The sequence below is a fragment of the Lutjanus erythropterus genome, chromosome 17, assembly GCF_056507025.1.
Source record: "Lutjanus erythropterus isolate fLutEry1 chromosome 17, fLutEry1.hap2, whole genome shotgun sequence".
In the NCBI taxonomy this organism is placed as follows: domain Eukaryota; kingdom Metazoa; phylum Chordata; class Actinopteri; order Lutjaniformes; family Lutjanidae; genus Lutjanus; species Lutjanus erythropterus.
The window spans coordinates 14770688-14788414 of record NC_139333.1 but is presented as its reverse complement, the minus strand read 5'-3'; the positions used below and the strand labels follow the sequence as shown (position 1 = coordinate 14788414).

Here is a 17727-nt window from a genome sequence, read left to right as displayed (position 1 = left end):
TATATATGATGGTTCTGTCATATGAGAAACGTGTGCAACATTTATTTATGGTCATGAAATAAACACTCAAACATTCAATGACATGTGAGACATTTATTAAAAAGCAGTAGCGCGCCATCAGCTGGAACACAGAAGTAACTACAAAAATATCATAAAACCAAGTTTACATGACAAAAGCTTCTCAAAATAGAAATTATATACATTAAACATAGGCATGATAAAAACAAGAATTAAAAATCATTTCCCCATGGCACTCAGGATGTTCGCCTGAAAGAAAAAAAAAGAAAACATTAGTGCTAAGCAAAAGCAAGATAATCTGTAAAGCTGCACAATAAGATCAGTCTTTATTGATCCACAGAGCAGGAATACATACAGATATAGAAAAAAATAATGGGAGGCGTGTAAATACAAGAAAACAAACTATACAAGAGCAATTAAAGACAAAATCAAGAGGTAAAGTGATGTGATTTATAGCAGCAGAGTCGACAAGTCTAGTATATACAAACAACGTACACCAGACTATTAATTAAGCAAGTTCTGATACTTAGTGTTTGTTTGTATTAATATAGAAATATAATAAGGTAAACAATCGAATAAGGAGGTATAACAAGTATAACATAATACAGTATTATATAGTATGCTATACAGGATACAATATAAGTAAATGTAATATAGAATGACAATGTTGGGGAATTTAACATTTCATATCAATGATATTTAAGTACTATATAATATACTATAGGACAGTATAACAACAGAATATAATGTCCTAATATTGGCCATCCTCTGCAATTTCAGTATGATCAAGGGCAGGGTTTCTTAACCTTTTTTACACTACTAAAAATAAAAAAAATTAAAAAAATAAAAAAATCAGAGGACCACCGTCCCAAATAAATGTGAAAATAAACTGCACTGTGACAGAATTTCACCACATTCAACACATTGTGTTTTCTGCACATTTGCTCACCACATGCTTTGCAGCTTTTAATTTTGCAGGGTTGTCTGTCACATCCCTACTTTCTTTCAAAAACTGATCCATTTCGTGTCATTGCATGTTTGCATCTGAAGGTTAGCTCATTAACAGTGGCAAAACATGTTTGTCTCTTCCCAATGTGTCACAACTGGCACAGTGATATTCAAGTATAACTGGTCATAAATATTTTAAGTTATGCTTTCACTTAAGGTGAATTCTTCAGCACATTTAGATATAAAAAATAACCCTTTGCACAGAACCAAAGAATAAATGCTTTTTAATTTAACCATTTGGCAGTACCAGTGCCTCTGCAGCCCTCTAGATGGCGCTCTGAGACCCATCAGCAGGCTTAAGGCTATACTGAGGCATAGTGAAGCTGTAAGCTAATTGCCAACATACAGATGTCCAGCAGTTGCAATGTTTACCATCATAGCATGTTAACATTTGCTGCTTTACTCAAAATCAAATAATTTTTAACTGGATAATGGAAGATAAGAAAATGACAACAAGAGATCATTAAACGTATTACAATTCATTCTGTGGAGAACATGGATTTAATGTCTAATGTTTGAGACATTTCAATCAAAACCACAAATGTCAACCTCACGGAATTGTTACGGAAAAAAAAAAAAGGTAGGATTTGTTCAGACTTTCATGACAATCCATATGATAGTTTTTAGGAAATTTCAGTCTGGACCAAAAGTGGTAACTGACCAAATATCACAGCTAATTAATAAAATCTGCAAATATTTTCCTGAAGACCTGGCTTACCTTCATGAAGGAGGAAAATCTTTTTTGTGTCATACCCTCAACTTTTTCCAGATCTTCCACCTGCAAAATAATAAGTTACATATTAAGTCACAAGGAGTTAGTGAGTTACATGATAACACAAGATCTAAGCTCGACATTTTCTCTCCCAACCTTTGAAAAGTGGCCATGGATCTCCCTCCAGCCCAGGATGAGCTTCGCCTTCTTGTCACCAATCTGCTGTAGACCCTTCAGATCTTTGAGAGAGCCGGTATTGAGAATCTGCAGTATTTTCTCTCTGGACTGCTCCAGCACCGACGTGTCCAGCTGGGACTCCCAGCCATTCTCCATTATGTTTTCTTTACCATCTGGAGGCTGAGAGAGAAAAGAGAAATACAGAATATAGACTTGCATTTTATACAACTATACAATGTGAAAATCTATTTTTAATTGTCAACATTTATTTGTCTATATTGGTCTGGAAAAGGAGGTTAATTTTGACCTAATAAATTTGAGATCTTGCAGAGTCTGTTGAGTCAAAAAACAAATTGGAGCTAATGCACTACGTCAGCTTGTTTCTGATGCTTGCAATTCTGCAGATGTGTCAAGCTAAGCACAGCACAGTGGAGGCTTGGATGCTGACCTCAACCTGGTCTGAAAGCTTCCTCTCTTTCTTCTTGACGCAGACGGACTGTTTCTTGACCGCTGCAAGCTGCTGAAGAGGCTGCAGAGCCTGGACCTGCGACACTGATGGAGGAAACCACATATCCAATTAGTGTTTAATTAATGTAATGCTATACAACACAATCTGTTTAACAGGGAAAATTTTCTCACTGAGGGGAAAAACACTAAATTTTAAATCAAATTTCATATTTTACTTGGGGTTTAATGCCGTTTCAAAGCCAAATGTGTGAGTCAGGTACTAAGGATCTGGCTCACTCTTCAAGCTGCTGAGGGTATAAAAATAATTCCTCCTCATCGTCATTTGATACATTCCCTGGCTCCTATATTGTAGACTGAGGCCTCTTATCACATTGCAGCTCATCAATAGCTCCAGTGATTCAACATGACAGAATTAGTGAGTGACACAAACAAGAGGATTACATAATATGACAAAAGTTTTCCAAGGGCATTTTTAAATATAGCACTTTCTTATTCAAGGGTATTTTAAAGACAGTATCTCATACATCTGTAGTCTTAATTTTGTTGCATTATGTACCATTAGATGATGATCAGAGTCAGTTCCTACAAATAAATGTGAAAAGAAAAATCTATAAAAATTGAATGAACTCATCTATCATTTTTGAGTCACCTTGTAGGGGTTGGACCACAGCCTGCTGCTTATTGGGTTTTGTGGCAGCTGACTGTTTTCTCTGCAGAGGAGCCATGTTGTTCTTGAAGACAGGCTCCTGTTTGGTACTGGTCTTTTCTCCAGCCAGGCGATTGAAGAGCATCGCCTTGCTTTCAAACTCCTTCTGCTTCTCTTTGAGCTCCTGCAGGGAAAAAAAAAAAAAAAGCTATCAAATATCCATGAAGAGCTGATCAATCAGTGTGAAGATCAGATGCTGTCAGCATTTAGTACATCAAATGCAGCAGACAGAAGAGACAACAGTTGGAGCCAGGGCAGATATAAATGACCAGAACCCATATTATATGCACCCCCCCCCCACAAGTAGATAGTCAAATTTTGATGTAGAGGTGTGTTATTACCTTGATCTCCTTGCGCGACTGGGCCACATATTTCAGCATGCCTTCTTTGTCCTGGCAGCTCATCATCAGCTTCTCTAAAGCTATTAGTCTGTCCATCACTGACGGTTCTGACAGGCTGAAAGAGACAAGACAAAATCAAGACAGAGAAAAGGGGTGGAAGGGGTCGGTGGTATGGTCAGTTGCTTTGAAATGCACTCTGATTAACCCTAGGAAAAAACATAACTGGGGATATATTTTTTCAAGAACTGTGGTATCTGTTATTTCTTTCTTAGAAAGCTTTTCAAGAGGTGATCAATGATGGACTTGAGCATTTTCTGGCCTTGAGCCTTATGATATAGATATACCATAGATTATAGACATTAAATTATTATTATTTACAATTCTGTCACTGTTCTTGTTTTTCAGTGCAGCCTCAGAAAATATACTTGTTGTCTGAGTTTTGCTTTCTTGCTTGTCTGTCTGTTTTGGTTACTTGGGCGTAAGGAGGTGGTGGGATGGAAAGAGGGACATGACTAAAATCAGTGTATTGTGTGATGCTTTTACATTTACCCATTTGTACATGGTCTTGTACACTATTTGTAAATAAAATATGTTGAAAAAAATGCGCTCTGAAGTCAAAGGGGAATCACAAGTTGCCGAAATTCACAGTCCAGACAGACTTGTACAACTAATACCAGATGGCAAGAAAGCAGTGCTTGTATCTCTCGCAAGCAGATCCCAGTAGGCACAGCAGCTGTAGCCAATGGGAGCGCTGCAGAGAATTGCTTTCAGCACAACCTATAAAATCTTGGCCCACATTGCTTTAAGGCTTTGGTTTAAGTTGTTGTATGGATTGAATTCGATGTGGTAGCTCCAGGAAGATGCAGATGCATTTACTTCAGTCAACCTTCACAGACCCTCAGTCTGATTAGCCAGACAAATAAAATGTGTGTGTGGTCTAACCTGTGAAAATGTGCAGAGGGTGAGGAACCGTCTTGCTCAGTTTTCCTCTCCTCTTTCTGCCTCTTCTTCTGTGGCTCAGTGCCAGAGCCGCCTGCCTCGTGGTCTTCTCTGGCCCGCTTCACTGGAGATGAAGGCAGGAGAGAAATTAACAGTTTAGTATTCTGTGCACTCGAGCAACACTGTTTGTGGGGTTCTCTAGAGTGTAAAGCAATTCAGATTAAGATTGCACAGCATCAGTCGAGGCTGCATTGCAGAGACTGAATTACAGCCAAGGGAAGACCAGCATCAGGAATGTATTTAAGACAAAACTTTGGCAAAGAAAATGTGTCACAACAGCAAACTGTTACATTTTAAAAGGACAACTATCATCTCCAGAGACAGCTGGCTGTTTAAACATCTTCTGGGATGTGGCATTGGTGCCCCCTATTGGCCTTAGATCAAATTCTGTCAGAACATCCTGTCTCTGCCTGACATTTCTTTCTATACTGACAACAGTATTTATGTGGGTTTCAAAAACGTTTACATTAGTAGCTGCTGGTTCAGTCATTTAGTTTTGTTATTCATCGTGACCAATATTTTTTTCTTCTTCTCCAAAACGCATTTATAGGGTTCCTGAAGTCAAATTCAAGCATTTCTCAAGGTGCATTTTCAAGCTTTTCCTGTAGCTGGCGTAAAATACATATTTATATACATACTGTATACATTCAAAATAATTTCACTTCATCACATCAAATCACACATTGTGCTATAAACAACCATATTGTTTTGTGGTAGCATTCTACAGATACGACGAATTAAAGGAAAACAAAGTTTCATGTTTTAAAATTTGTCATACTCAACTTATTTCTAAAAAAAAACGAGGAAACCTATGAAGATAATGAAAGTTATGCAACTACAATTACAAGTAGTTTATCCAAAATTCAAGAACTTTTCAAACCTTGAAAACACTGTTAAAATGAACAGTTTAACTGTCTTTGTTTTCAAGGATTTCAAGCACCTGTACAGATCCTATACTTAATTTTACTTAAATAAAGTTGCATTAACTTCAGTCTCTGTTTTAAATTCATGATTCAATCAATTATTAATACCTGCAATAATCGTATTTTAAAATGTTTTAAGGCCGAAAATTAAGATAATTGGAATTTAAAAACCTGCAGAAGCCCTCTGACTGAAAAGTAAACAGCGCATTTCACACTAAATTTCACTCACCTGGCAGCACTGGCACAGCCACAGTTTCACGGGTGAAGGGTTTGTTCACAATGAGCTTGGATTTGGCAGCAAAGTTGAGAGCACTAAAGGTATCAAAATAGTATTTGTACTCTGGGGCAATATTGGTAATCATGACAGAGTGTGCTGAGCCGCCCAGAGAGTCCTGTAGCAATCTTGTCAGTTTACTGTCTCTGTACGGCACACGAACAGCAGTGCCCGAGTTAAGGGAGTCCACCACTTTGCTGAGTGTGAAGAGAGACAGGTTGATGGCACCACTCTCCTTCAGACGGATACCCTGGTTGCCCGTGCGGCGGTTGTCCTCGGATCCGGCCAAGTCAACCAAGTACAGCTTGCCTGTCTGCTGTCTGTGGGGCAGAGCACGCTGCGTCCGCACAACCTAGATCATAAAAATAGATTCCAATTTAAGAAGGTGCAATGACGCAGAGGTCAGAAATTAAAAACATACAGAGAGAAATTAAAGGTATGATGAGGCAGCAAGAGGCTTTCATGATAAACATGACAATGTATTCAGCAATACAACACAAGAAGTGAGAATGTAGAAAAAGGACAAAGTTAGTACAAAAGCAACAGACACTAGTTTGTTTCTCTCCCATTATAGTCCCAGAAAGCCCAGAATTTGCTAGCGGGAGTGTTGCAAGAGAGACTTGATTTTAGCATCAGCTACCAAATCCTGGCCTACTGCTCAGAGGCCACGACCCGTTTAAGATGCTGTTTGACCGTCCACTAGACATCCATGCATAGAACAACATAAAGAACCAATCAGATTATATGTCAAACCTTGATGAGGAGGACAGCGTGGCTGCGGCTGGAGCGCTGGTTTAGTTTGGTAGAAGCTGTTGTACGATTGAGGTTGGCGGGGACAAAGTGTTTATCAAAATCTGAGAAGGATGTGATGGTTGTGTGTGTGAGGCCAGGGATAAGGATGTTCTTGTCCTTGTCCTCTCTGATTGGCAAATCCTGAGAGTTTGGTGATAGAAGATCAAGCACCTGCGACAGAGAAAGAAGGAAGCATTGATGGATTGCACAATGTCAGACATGAACCAAAGACACATTAAAATAGAAAAACAATTAGATAATTAGACAGGCACCAATCCTAACAGCACAAATGTGGATATAAAAAGGTATTTAGTTCTTTAAAGGTCAAGAGACATTTAAGGACATAGAGAAGGGAGTAGTTATGAGAATTGTTTGAATTAAATTGAGGAGAGAGTTTTTTTTTTTAAGAACAGAGAGATAGGGTTTCAAGTACAGGAGGTGCATGAGCTGTAGAGCTAAGGAACTCCTGTGTACTTAAGTCTTTTTCATACATTAGTGGTTTGAGAACGGAAATGTGGAGCATTAGGATTTGCCTGTCATTTACATAATCAGGAATTCCGTTGTTAAACTAAAAAGGGATTTTAATCAGTGTTTATTTCGAATTTGTAGATGGCAGAGCATGCTGCGTCTGCTGCACAACCTACATCAAAGATAAGATTACGTTTTGAGAAGGTGCAATGACACAGAGGTCAGACATGTAGAAACACAGGGAGGACAAAGGAGAAATAAATAGTTAGATGAGGCAGCAAAAGACACATTTATGATAAATGTGACAATCATGTATTCAGCAATACAGTACAAGTAGTGAGAATGTAGAAAAAGGACAAAGTTAGTACAAGAGCAACAGATATCAGTTTGTTTCTCTCCTATTATAGTCCCAGAAAGCCCAGAATTTGCTAGTGGGAGTGTTGCAAGAGAGACTTGATTTTAGCACCAGCTACCAAATCCTGGCCTACTGCTCAGAGGCCACGACCTGTTTAAGATGCTGTTTGACAGTTTACTGGACACTCATGCACAGAACAGCGCGATGAACAAAGCAGAAGATGCATCAAACCTTAATGATGAAGACAGCTTGGCTGCGGCTGGAGCGCTGGTTTAGTTTGATAAGTAATTTCCCCCCAAATTCAATACAAAAACGCAGCGAGTTGAATTGCATTTACATTTGTAAAAAAAAAAAATTCTTAAGGTAATCCATTTCTTAACAACACATAAGAAAATGCCCCATTTTTACTTGAACGTTTATACCTTCTCATTGTAAATTTCCAAATAAGACATGCCAACGCTGTAGTCCCATCCTTCATCCTCTTCCTTAGCTTTGACTAGATTGAAGACCTCACGCACAGCTCGGGGGATCACACCTGGTTGTTCTGGACTGCCCAGCATGGTGTGGGTCTTACCTATGAAAAAGACGTAGTGAGTTAGCAAGGAAAATGTAGGAAACTTAGACATTTATATAGAAAGGAGTAGAGGAAGCACTTAAAGTACTCAAATACTGCAGAGATGCCCTGTCCTACAACTCCAGTCCTCCAGATATAAGAATTCGTGTTTGTTTTGTACAGAAAACAACAAATGTCACATCATGATTTTTGACTGAAAATGAAAGTGCTGAAACAAAATTGTAATTCCCACACAATCACAAGTAACATCTAAATCTGTCAAAATAATCACAATATGATTTGTTAAACCATATTGTGCAGCACTTATTCAACTTAATCCCATCTACTGAACAAGCCTGTCAATATCTCATACATTCAAAGCATTGACACAAATGTTAAGTGAACATTGGAGACTGTTGTGTCTTGATTACTATCTGTACCATGCCCCCGAATAAACAAGGAACCTGGACAAATACAAAAATTGGCTTTACATACCAGCTCCTGTTGGTCCATAAGCAAAGACACTGGCATTTTGTCCTTTCAGTATGTGTGGTAGAATGGGCTTCACTGATAAGAGGAAAACCTCTTGCTGGGTCGTTTGCTCCCCATGAAAAGCGTCGAAGCTGAAACGACATTATTCAGTACTTAGATGTTAACAACAAAATCGTTCAGAAATAACAACAGTAAAGTCATGCTGAGGACACTGACTGGTATTTGACTGATTCCATGGCGTTCCTCCAGTTCACTATCTCCAGGTTTTGTGAATCCAGGCCTCTCACACACGGCCCCTCGTCTTTATCGTCTTGCTTTCCCATACGGGGCCGCAGACGAACTGCTACACGAACCCTGGTCGTTTTCTTGTTTGAGCCATCTGGCAACGCCACGCGCTGAGCCATGTCTGAGCTCTTAAAAATAAGGCCTGGACAATAACAGAGGGAAAGTTAGCAAAGCAGAACTTAGCTTTTATAAAACTTAAGTTACATTAAAAAGTCAGTTAACTAATGCAGACTATAAAGAACTCGCTTAGAGCTAGCTTAGATGTCAATTGCCGATTAAACACAAACAACTGCAATAATGAGCACAGTTTTAACGTTACTTTAACGTTTGCTAACCGGCTAACAACAAGCTAGCTACCTAGCTAACATACGCCTTAACGTTAACGTTACTCTTGCTGATCAAACTAGCCTGTCGTTAGCTACGGTCAGTTACTAATGTTTCGTTGGTGCTTACCGCTATTATTTGCGGACTCCTCGAATAGTAACTCTATTATTTTCCAAGTTTCACTTTTCGCAACATTGCGGGTACCGTCTTTTAACAATAGCGGTCGACACTACTAAACATCTAACCGAACACTTTTCAAACGAGGAGCGCTGCGACAGGAAACGACCATTAACCAATCAGAGTCTCTGGCGCCTCTTTGGCGTCACCCGTCCGTATTTTTCTTTTATTTCTATTTTTTACTTTATGATCGAACATAGTAGTCAACACTATGCTATATGAACATGTATGTACATTTTTTAAAATAAGTAATCAACGTGAATAGTGAAGCAAAATATGCTTATTTAAATTTCGCCTGATATGCGCTTAGTCATGTGTGCGCTTGCGCAGTGCGCAGGAAATCAAGCCAAATGTAGATCTCTACTGCATAATTCTAACTGCTGTGGTCTGTTCGCATCGTAGATGGACTATCCATGTAATGTTTGATCAGTAGGAAAAGTGCAGTCTCGCTGAACCAAGCAGATCGTCACACAGGAGTTCTTTTCGTCCAAAATGGCGCTATGTTTACGTCTCTACATAATCGTTCATTATCCCTAGCAAGTCTCATGGAGAGGTTTGGTGATTTTATTCACAAGATTTAGCTACAGTACCAGTGATCCTTACTAAACGGGACATTCGGCAATGACAATTTAAGGTATGTTATTTATCTAACTGTATTTTACTGTGTAGAAACAGCTGCCGTTTAGGCCTGATGTTAGCTAGCTAACTTAGTTAAGTCAGATTAGGACAAGATCACGTTCAATTTGTACCTTCGGTTACTACTTACCATTTAGCAAGGTTAAAAGCTGTCTTTAAGTTATCTGTCTAACGTTATCGGCGTGATGTTATTCTTTGCTAGTGTAACATAGTTAAATACGGTTCATGTTAAATGTAATGTTTAAATTCCGCTAAATGGGAACACAGTGCCATCTACTGTTTTTCATCCGTACCTGCTGTTAATGATAGCAGCAAGGGATTATGGGTAATCCTCAAAGTAAGTTTAATTGTGTAAAATCTTTGTTGAGTTAACTACGGGTTTTTATGTGTTTTATGTCGAGTAAAAGTACCGCTAGCTTAAAGTAACGTATGCCGTCTTTCCAGAGAGAGAAAGCATGCGCCGTTATCCACAAGCAGTGGTGATTATGCTCTATCATCCTTTGTCTTAACTGCAGGTACGTGTGTCCCTAATTGTTTTATATTGTTGTTATTATATTTCATGAAATTAAGTAATATTTTTTTTAAGAAAATGTTGAATTTATTTTGTGTTGAAAAGAAAAGAAAGTAACAGTCCAGTAATGAGATCTATTGTAAATTGTATGTATGTTTTTAAGCAATAATCCTAAAAGTAACGGATGATTTGCACTGAGAGAGAGAGAGAGAGAGAGAGAGAGAGAGAGAGAGAGAGAGAGAGAGCATGCGCCGTTGTCCACATGCAGTGATGATTATGCTCTATCATCCTTTGTCTTAACTGCAGATAAATGGAATAAATCTGACTGTTACAACCAAAGAAACAGCTCCAAGAGATTTGTTAAGAAGACATCACACACAGAGGTCACACTGGTGCCATGACTCGTCCATGACTGCGCTGGACCAGGCTGATGTCTTCTGTCTTCTGCTACTGAATCCTTTTGGAGCTAAAGTTGTTCTTTCAGTGTATTTTATTGGCAAGTTTATTTAGCTTATAGTAGCCATATTCTGTTGTGATTGACATTTTATCTGAGTGTGAATTTTGATCCTAAGTATGAGTCTTAGTAAATATAGTACCTCTGATAGGACTCCTCTCAATATTGGTAGGGGTAGACGGCTTCATAGCACTCCTGTTCCTTTTTCATTAAGTGACTATCAGGTGGGGGATAAAAAAAAACATTGTTGGTGATGGCACTGTCCATTCAAGTATAGGGATGTAGTGATATCTCAAAGCCAGCCTACAGTTGAGTTACATCCACCACATAACACAGGCACATCAGCCCCAACCGCACCCCCCCCCCCCCCCCCCCCCGATGATGTGAGGTTAATTGCCATTACAGTCCCAAATGAGCGCTATTGTGCAGCAGATAGGGCAGCAGCTAGCTGACAGCATTATGTCTCACCTCAACACATCTAGCTCTCCAGCTACTGTACATACAAGTCATGAAGAAGAATGCATTAAAAAAAGACTCCTCCCCCAGCCACACACTGGATCTCTCCCAAATCCAGCTGGTCACTCAGAGAGAGGTTAAAGACCCACCTGTATTCCGAGGAGAGAGCTCAGATGCACTGATTGTTGATGAATGGGAGGAATCAATGAAAAATTACATCGGGAAAAGTGGTGTTCAGCTGGAGAATCAAGCAGAGGAAATCCTCATCCACCTGAGAGGCAGGGCAAAGGATGTTGTGAGGTGTGGATTAAGGAATGGTGAAATTGACGTCCAGCATAACCCACATGCCATCTATGGACTCCTTCGCAAACATTTCAGCTCCACCCACTGCTCATCTGTGCCTTTAGCTGATTTTTATTCCACCCTGCCAAAAGAACAAGAGGATGCATATGAGTACTGGCTAAGACTAAACAGAGCTGCTGATGTTGCTGCAAGTTGTCTTAAAGAGCAAGGTAAAGTGTTTGACAATCCCACTGTTGAAGTCACACGCATGTTCATAAGACACTGCCCCAGTAGAGACCTAGCTCTTACATTTAGGTCCAAGACAACTGATAAATGGTCAGCTCGTGAGGTTCAGGAAGTGTTAGATGAATATCATCTGGAGAAGGGGCTCAAATCTTCTGCTGAGAGGAGTAGCAGAATCAACATGAACAAAGCTGAGCTCAACTCTAATGCTGCTTCACCTCCTGAAATCCATGAACAGAAACAATCTGTGAGCCGAAGACACCTCTGCTCTAGAGAGGCTAATTGGAATGCTGGAGAAAGTGTTACTTCAGAGTCCAACTTATGCTCAGGCCAACAAAAAGCCGCATGTCAACAACAGGCTTCCAAAAATTGAAGGCTTAAATGACACACCATGTTCCATATGTAACGACAGTTCTCACTCTGCCCTCATACACTGCCGAGAGAACAGCCTGTGTTTTCTTTGTCACCTACCTGGCCACTCAAGACGTAACTGTCCACAGGGGGGGCGTCCTCCTCTCCATGGTCAGCAGGGAAACTGAATGATCTGCGTGTAGGGGAAGACAGTGCAGATCCAGTGAGTGAGCCTCCCACCTTGGATTTGACAGACATTGATGACTATGAATCATTGTGCCATACTTACCGTAGCATAGTACCATCACATAAAAAAACTGATTGTGCAGGACCTGCAGAGACTCTCAAAGACTGATAGCTTATTCTACACAGATGTGTCAACTGATAGTGCACATGTTCTCAGAGCATTAGTGGACAGTGGATCTATGGCATGCACTATAAGTGAGACAGCTGCCGCAGAACTTTCAAAGTCTATTCCTAACATTGAAAAAAAAATCAGCTGAGGACTTTGTCATTGTTGGCTGTGGGGGTCACCTTACCACACCCTCTGCCATTTATGACCTCGCTACAACAGTTTATGGCTATAAAATGATCATTCCTGTTTTAGTCGTGCCAGGCCAAACTGACGACATGGTCCTCGGCAGCAATGCCATTAAGTGGCTCATTTTGCAAATGAAAGAGACTGTTAGTGACCAAAACATCACATCTCCAGTGAACAATGCTCAGAGTGACAGTCTGCCCCATTTACTGTCTCTGCTGTCCAGCTCATGACTTGTCTGAAGCTGCACGCATTGCCCGGCAGAACAGTCAGGCAGAGCAGTCTCGCCAAGCAAAGAATTACAACCGCAAGGCAAAAGGTTCTCCCCTCATTGTTGGTGACAGAGTGTTGCTCGCAAATCGTGGTGAAAGGGGCAAAAGGAAAATTGCAGACAGATGGGAATCCACAGTTTATGAAGTGGCATCTGTTGCTGGAAGTGGACCATGTGAGCCAGCGGTTCCTGTTGACATACAGGACAATGAAACAAAGACAATAACATGGCTTCTGAAAATGAATGATGTAGGTGATGTGGACACTACAGCCAGTCAGCCTGATTGTTCCTCTGTTGTGACTGTGAGTGCCCCGCCCTCAGAGACTGAAGTGACTGCGGTCCCACATGCTGTGTTTGAGACATTGACTACCCCTGATTCTTCAGTACATGCTGCACAGTGGCCCTCCCCTGAACCCCCTGCTGAACATGTTATATTCCAGACTGCCCCCTCCCAGTCCTCAAGAGCTCACCAAGTCCCTCCCCCTGTACATGCTGCTGTCACACTGTCAAGTACACTCACACAAGACCAAGTAGTCTGCACACAGCCAGCCCCACTTTACACTAGGGCAGGTAGACCTGTAAAACCTCCAGCTTGGCACATTTGTGAAATGAATGAACAGATTGTGGATGATTCAGTGTCAGCAGTTGATTCTTTGTTTTCTTTTGTGAGGAACATGTTTTCTGGATAGATTGCCAGATGTTTTGAGAGTTTTTGCATTAGCCAGAGTATCTTGAAGTTATCTCTTTTATAGAGCGATGTTTACAATATCAGAGGTGTACACAGCATCTTTGGTGTCTTAGTTAGTATGGGGCTTGGCCAACCCCTTTGCTAGCTTATTCCCTAATGGAAGGTTTCTAACTGACTTAAACAGAGGTATGCTCTTATTGTCACACACTGTTTTGTTTCCATTGTGTTTTTCCATTTAGCAGAATTTAAGGGGGGGTGCACTTCAAAACTTAAAGCTGACTGTGTTCCGTTTAATATTAGATGTTTAATTTTAATTGTGTAAAATCTTTGTTGAGTCAGCTACAGGTTTTTATGTGTTTTATTTCGAGTAAAAGTACCGCTAGCTTAAAGTAACGTATGCCGTCTTTCCAGAGAGAGAGAGAGCATGCGCCGTTGTCCACGAGCAGTGATGATTATGCTCTATCATCCTTTGTCTTAACTGCAGGTACGTATGTCCCAAATTGTTTTATATTGTTGTTATTATATTTCAGGAAATTTAGTAATATTTTTTTAAAGAAAATGTTGAATTTATTTTGTGTTTACAAGAAAAGAAAGTAACAGTCCAGTAATGAGATCTATTGTAAATTGTATGTATGTTTTTAAGCAATAATCCTAAAAGTAACGGATTATTTGCACTGAGAGAGAGAGAGCATGCGCCGTTGTCCACAAGCAGTGATGATTATGCTCTATCATCCTTTGTCTTAACTGCAGATAAATGGAATAAATCTGACTGTTACAACCAAAGAAACAGCTCCAAGAGATTTGTTAAGAAGACATCACACACAGAGGTCACACTAGCACTTTCAAAGATCTCTTAGCCTCACATACTCGTTACTTTCATTTGTACTAAATGTATTTTCCACAATGCTTTTGTTCAGCAGGTTTGTAGTTTTAAAGTTCGGCAGCAGAAAGTATGCAGGCTGAGGCCACAGACTCTTCGCTCAGAGAGGACGTAGAGACTCTGGCTGTGAAGGACACAGACAAACCTGCAGCAGTCACTGAGGGAGAGGACAACACAGAGCAACAGGACACTGAGATGACTGCTGCCACAGAGGAGGAGGCAACAGCCAAGGATGAAAAAGGTGACTCTACTAAGAAACATAAACAGACACACACTTTGTAAGCAAACTTGGTGGGCAAGAGGTGTTAGCAAGAAGGAAAAAGTCTTTGTTCAGAGTCTGAAACATGCCCAGTACACATACACTGATTAATATCTAATGTGACAAAAAAAAAAACAGTAGTGATATGTAGGGAATAATACAAAGTGATTAACAGTAAATAGTAAGTAAGCTATAATTGTATAAATAAATAATATGCAGGCTAGGTTAAAAAAAAATGTGTGTTCAAGTCCAGCAAAGTACAGATGTATAATGAGCAAAAATTGCAAAGAAAGAAAGAAAACGGTGCACAACTGATGCATAAAAACACTATAGAAATAATGAAAATATAGTATTATAAATGAAGTAAGTTAAAAGATATTAATTATGCAAAAGACTGAACATCTAGTAAATAGCATACAAACACTGTCATAATGAAAATTAACAATGAACAACTATTGGAATATAAAGTAGAATTTCAAATTTTGTGCCTGCAAAAAATCACATTGCATTTATTTCGAGATATGCAGTATGATTCCTGATTAGTGCAAATGATCATTTTTGTGTTACAATTTAATTTAAATTTTCTTTAAATTAACTGACCTTTTGTACATTTTTGCTGCCTGTGCAGATGGAGACACAGATGCAGTGGAAGAAGAGGAACACAAGGATGAACCTCAGGTGGACACAGGGGTGGATTGTGAAGAGGGAAAGCAGGAGGCAGTAGTGGACGGCGAATGGGAGCTCCCATACAGTGACGAGGAAATGGAGGACCCCAAAAACTGGATGCCCCCTCCTGCTGAAATCAAAAGACTCTATGGGCTCCTCGCTAAAGGGGAGATGCTGGAATTGGACTTTGTACCCCTTCCGAGGAGGCCCCCTACACCTGAACGTACTCCGTCACCGGAAAGAGATGACGAGGAAGAGGCGGCGAAGGAAAGGGAGAGGGAGGAGAGAGAGCGCAAGTCAGTATTACTGTCTATTATTTCTCCTTATTTCATCTGTTAAAGGGATAGTTTGGATTATTTGAAGCAGCGTTATGTGTAATTTATTGATAATCAGCGTATAACCTACAATAGATGGCGATCGACACACCCCCAGTTTGGGGAAGTGGCAGGAGTACCAGCATGGAAGTTAATCAGTGTACTTTTGTCCATGCTGGTGCTCCTCTCTGCTTCTCCAAACTGGGGCTGTAGGTAATACACAGACTATGGATGAGTAGCTCACCCCACTTCAAATAATCTGAAAAATCCCTTTAAGGATGTTGGTTTGTGTACAGGTACTGTATATAAGAAGACTCATTACTTTGTTTTTCATTACTGTTTTTTCCCAGGCCTCCAACTCCAACTGAGTTTGATTTTGATGAAGAGCAGATGCAAGCCACTCCGAAAAATGCCTTCATCAACAGACGCAGAACACCGGGTATGACAGACAATAATTACTGAGATTTGAGCTTTAAAATATGCACTAGTTAACTACATTAGCTAATTATTTCTCTTTGCTCTTCTCTGTTGGGGTTTGTTACTTTATGAAAATCCGGATTTAATAATATTTTGGGTGATTTAATGGAAATTGACGTTTGTTGTTTATCTCCCAGGCTCCTCAGCCCGCTCCTCTGTGAAAAGGGAAGCTCGGCTGGACAAAGTGCTGTCAGACATGCAGCGCCACCGTAAAATCGAGGAGCATATCATGCGCACGGGTCGAGATCTCTTCAAGAGCGAAAAGAAGCTGGAGGAGGCTCTGTCTCCAAACAGCCAGAAGGAGCGGGAGAAGGAGAGGGAACGAGACAGCAACCCCAACACCATCTTCTCCCCAAGACAGAGGAGATACTGAAGTATTAAGAGATGATGAGGACTTGCCCAGAGGCAAATAAGGCCAAGAGTTTCTCTGAGGCTTTCTCAAAACTTGAATTTTTTATGTAACGAGTTTTGTATGTTTTCTATGTGTGTTTTGTATATTGGCAATAAACATTTTAACCCTGGAGAATGTTATCTCATCTGTTGTAATTAGTGTGGAGTACGGGTGTGGTGGGGGGGGGGGGGGGGGGGGGGGATCCTCTGCACCAGCATATGATCATGATATCAGCATTGTGAAACACTGAAGTTTGTGAACCTTCATGGATTAAATAAGATAAGGATATACTTTTCAACATCGGTAAAATGTAACATACACATTAAAACAGCAGTAATAGTAATCCACAAACATCACATATAACACAATGACAGGTATAGGGACTAAACTTGCACTGCTTCCTGACTCATCAGTACTGAAATATCTACAAGTTCCCTGACAAACAATACTTCTATCTGTATTTATGTAAGATTACATAAATAGCTGACGGTGTAACATTCAATAGTGTGGGCTCACTTTACTACATTTGATGAAAGTGCAGCTAAATGCAATAACTTGGGAAACAATAGAACTGTTGTTTAATTTTTCCACATCTTTTTATCATGTTTTATTTATTTTTTGCACCAAATTATGGTGAGTAGTATCAATAAGAGCACTGATAAATGTTAGTACTGATTATCAGTATCGGTTATTATTATCAGTATTAATAAAATTCAACAATACCCATTCTAACTGATAATACTTTAGTACTTTTACCCTAGTTAACTCAAGGTCTTTTACTTGTGGTGGAGTATTTTCATAGTGTGGTATTGCTTTATGTGTACTTAAATAAATGATCTGAGTACTTCTTCCACCACTGACTAGCACACCAAGAGATATTATAGGAATATCTATCACACTATAAATGGTGTGGTAAAATCCGACATAAGACATCTCTTTGTCTCACAGTATACGTATATATATAGTTTTATGCCTCAACCCAGTGTGGAGGCAGTGTCCCTGATGCTCCTAGTCCTCATTTCTATGCCATTTTTACAATAACGTGGAATACCCTTCATAAAACAGCCCATTAAAACCCTTTTCATATTGTAGTTAGAGCATCATCTGGGTAGATACTGACAGTAAAGTATGAAAACTGTTACATAAATTTGTGGATTCTGGTGCCCTCTTGTGGCTCACTTTTACTTTGTGATGGGGCAGAGACCTCCAAATTCAAAGTTTTATGACTTAAAAAGTAG

General features: G+C 39.9%; 2 protein-coding genes across 8 annotated transcripts; one reads left to right on the top strand and one right to left on the bottom strand.

The window, feature by feature from the left end:
- Window positions 1–78: 78 nt before the first annotated feature.
- Window positions 79–10020, bottom strand: kif22 (kinesin family member 22). 2 transcript variants are annotated; one of them, XM_084740285.1, is made up of 13 exons: window positions 9839–10020; window positions 8503–8713; window positions 8290–8417; window positions 7664–7815; window positions 6380–6589; window positions 5582–5978; window positions 4373–4493; window positions 3431–3545; window positions 3033–3213; window positions 2364–2467; window positions 1895–2095; window positions 1745–1804; window positions 79–267 (listed from the first exon to the last, which is right to left on the bottom strand). In XM_084740285.1, the coding sequence occupies exons 2-13, from the start codon at window positions 8688–8690 to the stop codon at window positions 238–240; spliced, it is 1887 nt and encodes a 628-aa protein (XP_084596411.1). In that variant the 5' UTR covers window positions 8691–8713; window positions 9839–10020; the 3' UTR covers window positions 79–237. The 2 variants fall into 2 exon arrangements, with proteins under 2 accessions (XP_084596411.1, XP_084596410.1); XM_084740284.1 differs by lacking the exon at window positions 9839–10020 and adding an exon at window positions 9025–9182.
- Window positions 9435–16624, top strand: pagr1 (PAXIP1 associated glutamate-rich protein 1). Of its 6 annotated transcripts, none has more exons than XM_084740308.1 (7): window positions 9435–9706; window positions 10457–10690; window positions 14184–14254; window positions 14425–14623; window positions 15270–15603; window positions 15972–16060; window positions 16236–16624. In XM_084740308.1, exons 4-7 carry the CDS (start codon window positions 14455–14457, stop codon window positions 16469–16471), a joined length of 828 nt encoding a protein of 275 aa, XP_084596434.1. In that variant the 5' UTR covers window positions 9435–9706; window positions 10457–10690; window positions 14184–14254; window positions 14425–14454; the 3' UTR covers window positions 16472–16624. The 6 variants fall into 6 exon arrangements, with proteins under 6 accessions (XP_084596434.1, XP_084596436.1, XP_084596433.1 ...); XM_084740310.1 differs by lacking the exon at window positions 14184–14254 and adding an exon at window positions 13918–13986 and having other exon boundaries at window positions 14423–14623; XM_084740307.1 differs by lacking the exon at window positions 14184–14254 and adding an exon at window positions 13918–13986 and having other exon boundaries at window positions 14420–14623.
- Window positions 16625–17727: the final 1103 nt, after the last annotated feature.

What these genes read in the sequence shown, in the direction of transcription:
- kif22 (XM_084740285.1), bottom strand. Translation starts at nt 8,690, where the DNA reads ATGGCTCAGCGCGTGGCGTTGCCAGATGGCTCAAACAAGAAAACGACC. An exon ending in ATGGAATCAGTCAAATACCA is followed by an intron (nt 8,418 to 8,502) that starts GTCAGTGTCCTC and finishes ATGTCGTTTCAG; the next exon opens with CTTCGACGCTTTTCATGGGG. An exon ending in TTATGGACCAACAGGAGCTG is followed by an intron (nt 7,816 to 8,289) that starts GTATGTAAAGCC and finishes TCTTTTTCATAG; the next exon opens with GTAAGACCCACACCATGCTG.
- pagr1 (XM_084740308.1), top strand. Translation starts at nt 14,455, where the DNA reads ATGCAGGCTGAGGCCACAGACTCTTCGCTCAGAGAGGACGTAGAGACT. An exon ending in AACAGCCAAGGATGAAAAAG is followed by an intron (nt 14,624 to 15,269) that starts GTGACTCTACTA and finishes CTGCCTGTGCAG; the next exon opens with ATGGAGACACAGATGCAGTG. An exon ending in AGGGAGGAGAGAGAGCGCAA is followed by an intron (nt 15,604 to 15,971) that starts GTCAGTATTACT and finishes GTTTTTTCCCAG; the next exon opens with GCCTCCAACTCCAACTGAGT.